The sequence below is a fragment of the Glycine soja genome, chromosome 12, assembly GCF_004193775.1.
Source record: "Glycine soja cultivar W05 chromosome 12, ASM419377v2, whole genome shotgun sequence".
Taxonomy (NCBI): Eukaryota; Viridiplantae; Streptophyta; class Magnoliopsida; order Fabales; family Fabaceae; genus Glycine; species Glycine soja.
The window spans coordinates 4,964,837-4,970,836 of NC_041013.1; the positions used below are offsets into that span (position 1 = coordinate 4,964,837).

The 6,000-nt window shown below is 38.3% G+C and overlaps 1 protein-coding gene and 1 pseudogene across 1 annotated transcript; both read left to right on the plus strand.

Annotated features, from left to right (window-relative positions):
* Positions 1 to 1,645: 1,645 nt before the first annotated feature.
* On the plus strand, positions 1,646 to 3,272 carry LOC114379100 (pentatricopeptide repeat-containing protein At1g07740, mitochondrial). The gene has a single exon (XM_028337666.1). It carries the CDS (start codon positions 1,739 to 1,741, stop codon positions 3,086 to 3,088), a length of 1,350 nt encoding a protein of 449 aa, XP_028193467.1. The 5' UTR covers positions 1,646 to 1,738; the 3' UTR covers positions 3,089 to 3,272.
* Positions 3,273 to 4,297: 1,025 nt separating this feature from the next.
* Positions 4,298 to 5,373, plus strand: LOC114379562 (annotated as a pseudogene).
* Positions 5,374 to 6,000: the final 627 nt, after the last annotated feature.

Sequence of the window (6,000 nt, forward strand, 5' to 3'; positions counted from 1 at the left end):
TTTGGTGATCTTGAGAACTCCACCTTTAGCCCTGCACACAAAACCTTGCTTGTCAAGCATCCCTAGAGAGATCAAATTCCTCCTTAATTCTAGCACATTCCCAACCCCTTGCAGTGTCCTAGTTACTCCACCAACAAGTTTCAGAGTAACACTAACAATTCCCATTACTTTGCAAGCTTTATTGTTGCCAAGTAAAACCTGTCATCCATCAATCTTCTCATAAGAATTGAACTGTTCCATTTTAGAACACATGTGAAATGAGCAACCCGAGTCAAGAACCCAATATGGTTTGACTGGTGCCTCTGAAACACACAAGACATCAACACTTTCATACCCTTTTGAGCCAATGTCTGCATCACCACTGTGATTGTTTTGATCTCTTTGTTTCTTTTTCTTCTTGTACTTAGGACATTCTTTTTGAAATTTTCTTCACTTCCACATATGAAACATCTCCTCTTCTTGCCTTCTTTCGATTTGGATCTTGTACCTTTCTTGCCCTTGAATTCTTTCTTTTCAGGCATCCCTCTAGTGAACAATCCCTCTACATCTTGATCACCCTTACTTTCTGACTTCCTTCTCAACTCCTTTGTAAACAAAGTTGCTTGTACTTCTTCTAATGAAAGAGTATATATCCTTGCCATAGATGAAAGTATCAGAGAGGCTGTCAAACTCATTCGGTAATGATCTCAAGAGCAAAAGTGTTTGGTCTTCATCTTCTAGGGGGATTTCAATATTTTCCAGATGTAGAATGATCTTATTGAAGTCATCCAAATGATCTTTGAGCAACTTCCCTGTTGTCATCTTGAGGGTGTACAATTTTTGCTTCGAGTATAACATGTTGCCCAACGATTTGGTCATGTACAAATTTTTCAACTTGTTCCAAATCATAGAAGCTGATTTCTCCTTAGAAACTTCCCTCAACACTTTATCTCTACTATTAATTTATATATGCCTGATTATATGTGTGTTTGTCTATATATATATTCAGAAACTTGAACGTCCAAGTCATCAGCAAATTAAGGAACGATCATTCGATCTCCATCGGTCCTAGATTATCATGGAGATGAAGTCCTTTGGCGTTGAAGGTGAAGCTAAAATGCTAAAGGGTGTTTTTCTTCCATATATATCAACCAGCCACGTGCTTCCCTTGGTAGACATAGCGAGGATCTTCACCATGCAGGGTGGTGTGGATGCGATCATAATGACCACACCAGCACACGCTGCCACCATTCAAAGCTGCTCCACTATTGGAACCCATGTTGTCAAGTTCCCACAAGTTCCCGGTTTGCCGGAAGGAATGGACACGGAGAACATCGACGCCGTCGCTGCCACTTGCGAAGAATTATCATGTGATATTTAGACATGGTAAAATTTTATTTTATAATTTAATGAATTATCATGTGAAAAATAAATTACACAAATAACAAATATAGGAATTTTATAATGTAAAATATCGTAAAAACCAACTCATGAATTTAATATTTTAAGCGGAGAAGATTTGTTAGTAGAAAAAGAAAGATAGATTCAAATTCTTATACTGGAAGAAGAAAAATCTTTGGATTATTTTTTTAAAAAAAGTAGAAATTAATATTCCAATTATAATAATAAAAAAACCTTAATAAATGAAAGAAAGACATCTCTGATTCCGTATCCAGGATTTAAACCAAGATATCCATCATTTCTTTCTCTCCCCTTCTTCCAATTATCGATTTGGTGAGGATTTCTCCCTCCCGCTTGAATGAACTATCGCAGAGCCAAAACGATAAATCCAAACCCATTGATCCATTATGCCAATAATCGATCAATACCCCACACCCACAAACCTCGACCCCATGAAAGACCAACTCCAAAGTTCCGCAAGCGCATTCCCTTCGTCACCGAAGTCAAAACAGTGGAAGACCCGGAAGAAGCATTGTCCCTCTTTCACCGTTACAAAGAACAGGGTTTCCGGCACTATTACCCTTCCTATGCCGCATTACTCTACAAACTAGCTCGTTCTAGAATGTTCGATGCCGTTGAAACGATTCTCGCTCACATGAAAGACACCGAAATGCAATGCAGAGAGAGCGTTTTCATTGCCCTCTTTCAACATTACGGTCCCGAAAAAGCCGTTGAACTCTTCAACAGAATGCCTCAGTTCAATTGCACCCGCACGATACAGTCCTTCAACGCGCTTCTCAATGTTCTAATTGACAATGACAGGTTTGACGAGGCCAATGATATTTTTGGTAAATCCTATGAAATGGGTTTTCGTCCAAACACGGTCACGTTCAATATAATGGTGAAGGGGCGGTTGGCAAAGGGCGAGTGGGGGAAAGCATGTGAGGTGTTTGATGAAATGCTTCAGAAGAGAGTGCAACCGAGTGTTGTCACTTATAATAGTCTCATTGGGTTTTTGTGTAGGAAGGGTGATTTGGATAAAGCAATGGCCTTGCTCGAGGACATGGGCCAGAAAGGAAAGCATGCAAATGAAGTAACATATGCGCTGTTGATGGAGGGTTTGTGCTCTGTGGAGAAGACTGAGGAAGCTAAGAAGCTTATGTTTGATATGGCATATCGCGGGTGTAAAGCTCAGCCGGTGAATTTTGGTGTTTTGATGAATGATCTTGGTAAGAGAGGAAAGGTTGAAGAGGCCAAATCTTTGCTCCATGAGATGAAGAAAAGGCGGCTTAAGCCAGATGTTGTAACTTACAACATATTGATAAATTATCTTTGCAAGGAAGGTAAGGCAATGGAAGCTTACAAAGTCTTACTTGAGATGCAGATTGGGGGATGTGTGCCGAATGCAGCTACATACAGGATGGTGGTTGATGGTTTGTGCCAAATTGGGGATTTTGAGGTTGCTTTGAGTGTTTTGAATGCAATGCTTACTAGTAGACATTGTCCACGTTCGGAAACATTTAATTGTATGGTTGTTGGCTTGTTGAAATCTGGAAATATTGATGGTTCTTGCTTTGTTTTGGAAGAGATGGAGAAGAGAAAGCTAGAATTTGATTTGGAGAGCTGGGAAACTATAATAAAGTCTGCCTGTAGTGAGAATAAGGGTGCAAGTGAGCTCATGACTGTACTTACATCTCCGTGTATCTAATAGAATTCATTAGGTATGAACGAATTGTCTATGTCTTCACAATTTTTTACGCGGATGTGTTCCAAAGTTTCATTTGAATTCACTTTGCCCTTGTTCTAATCCTATGTGACACTAACGGTGACTTTCCTGGCACATAAGTTTTCACTTTTCAAGGAAGTAATGAATGATTTCATTTCAAGGTGAACAAATTGTTTACAATTGGTGGATATATGTTGGTGCTTAGCTTAGAGGACGAGCGTTGATGGTATTTGATGGCAAAGATGAAAGTAGAGCTTAGGGAGCACATGTATGATATGACAACAGAAATACTAGAATACGGCAAATTTTAAAAACTGTAGGACATGACCTCTATTTAGAAGTGCCCGTACTTTTTAAGCAAAACCTTGAGTGTATATAGTTGCTCGTTTGTCTCTCTGGTCTGAATTTCATCTCTGCCAGTTGGTTGGCTTCAAAAATATTTCGATGCAGTTGAAAATTGAACTCAAACATGATTGATCTACAGGTTTAAGGACCTCTCTGAGATCTATGTCTATATTTTTTTATGATGTCATCTCTATCAAAGATAATGCTAGGACTTTGACCCATTTCCTTAAATTTGTAATTTTTTTTATGTTTCATGGACTTTTCAATGACTAAGAAAATTTTCATTGATTATCTTTAGTTTGGATTTTTTCTTTCAATTTCTTTTTTTTTTCATTCACAGTTTAAATATGAAACCTTAATGAATTCAAGTTAGGTTCCATTATAACCAATGACATGTTGGTTCTTTTGTTTGTAATTAGGGATAAATTACAATTTTTATTTCTAATTTTAACAAATGTGTATTTAAATTTTCATCTTAAAATTAGTCTATAAATTTCCAATTTTTTTTTTCAGTTCCCCATTTTAATTTTTGTAACTAACTCAAACATAAGTAGATCCAATAAATAACTACGCAACACTGGGAAATGCAAAATTTAAGTAATAGCATAGATTTTGGAACCAAACTATCAAGTTCAAAATAAGGTGACTAGACAAAGTATAAAAGTAAATTATCCGTAGTAGAAAATGCAAAACAGTATTCTCTCTATAAGGAATGTGAACATTAAATGCCTCAGCGCGTATAGTTTAATAGGAGAAACGTTTTTATTTATTTTTTATGTTTTATTAATAATAAAAAAAAGGCACTATTTAGTTTAAACAACTACATGGGGAAATTTGGTGATTGAGATGAGATAGCGGGTCTGATAAACTGTTCCGCTGAGACAAATCAACTCCATCATAAAAAAGCAGTGTTTGAATTTGGTTATCTGAATTGGGTATTTATAAATACCTGTGCGGCCTCATAACAGTTTCATTATCATCTCATAAAATCAAAACAACATCGATCCAAGAATATGGCACGCCGTGAATCTCTTTCCATGACAAGGGCCCTGAATGCCATAGCTTATGTGGCACTTATATTCCTTGCATTTGCAATGAGCTGCAGCACTTCAACTCGAATCCTGGATGAAGTAGAAAGACCAGAAGCAGAAGAAGCTAACAATGCTGCAGAATCCCATGTTGCTGACCAACACCACACGCTCTCGTTTTTCATGCACGACATTCTGGGAGGCTCCAACCCCACAGCCCGAGCGGTGACCGGCGTGGTCACCAATCCGGCTCTGAACGCTCAAGTGGCATTCGCCAAGCCCAACGGAGCAAACCTTCCTCTGAACAACGGCGTCCCACAGAACAACAACAACGGCGGAATTCTCAACAACACAACCTTCCTTTCCTCACCGGCCTCGGCGGCACCACGGCCAACGTCTTCAACAACGGCGGCACCGGTTTCCCGGTCACCAACACCAACCAGCTCCCGGCGGGAATGACGCTGCAGAAGGTCATGTTTGGGACAATGACTGTGTTCGACGATGAGCTCACTCACGGGCATGAGTTTGGTTCCGGTTTGGTGGGGAAGGCGCAGGGATTTTACATAGCCAGTGCCGTCGACGGAACCAGCCAGGTTATGGCTTTCACCGCTAAGTTTGAAGAAAACGGTTACGTTGACAGTCTAAGCTTCTTTGGTGTGCATCGAGCGCAAGTTTCCGAGTCCCAAATTGCCATCATTGGAGGCACCGGAAAGTATGTCAACGCTGAGGGCTATGCGATTATTAAGACTTTTCCGCTGAGCCCTCAGCAACATAACACTGATGGTGTCCAGACTCTGTTGCAGCTCACTGCCTATCTTGCCTATTAGCCTCTCTCATATCCAATTATTGCAAAAATCTTTCTATTCTATTTGGTGTAATGAATTTTTAACCGCATGTTTGTGAGCATATTGTACTTTTGAAAAGCAAAAAAAAAAAGTTAAGAAATTAATTGACTGCACAACAAACCATATACTAAAGCATTTTCAATGCTGCAACATGGTAATAGGTATTAGTTTGTTAATCTATTTTTTGGTGGGTTTTAGAATGCCACGTGAAATTTAATAATTTCATGTTTTTTTTCCTATGGTATGATATTTAAGAACTTAAAATGAGTTGTAGAATTTTCTCATTTTTTTAAGAAGTATTAAGAACACGATTTTAGATACTTTCTCTTCAATGGTGAAACAGTATAAGGAGTGATTTCAGTTTAAGAATCTTATAAGTAACTCTCGTCTGAATTAGCACTCTTTAATAGCTGTTTATTGTTGATTAAATTTGAAGAAATAGGCTAAGGTGTTGAATTGAAAATGTTGAAGTTATGTAATTTTGACATTTACTGGGCATAGCGCCTCTGCATGAAAAGTCATATCCATGAAAAGCATGCAAAGCCAAGTTTTTAGAACATAAAAAAGTCAAAGCATAATAAATTAATACATTCCCTTGAATTCATCACATGGTTGGGAGATTATTAAAAGCCAAAAATGTTTCTGAAATACTGCACAAAGCATCAAAAACTTTTTT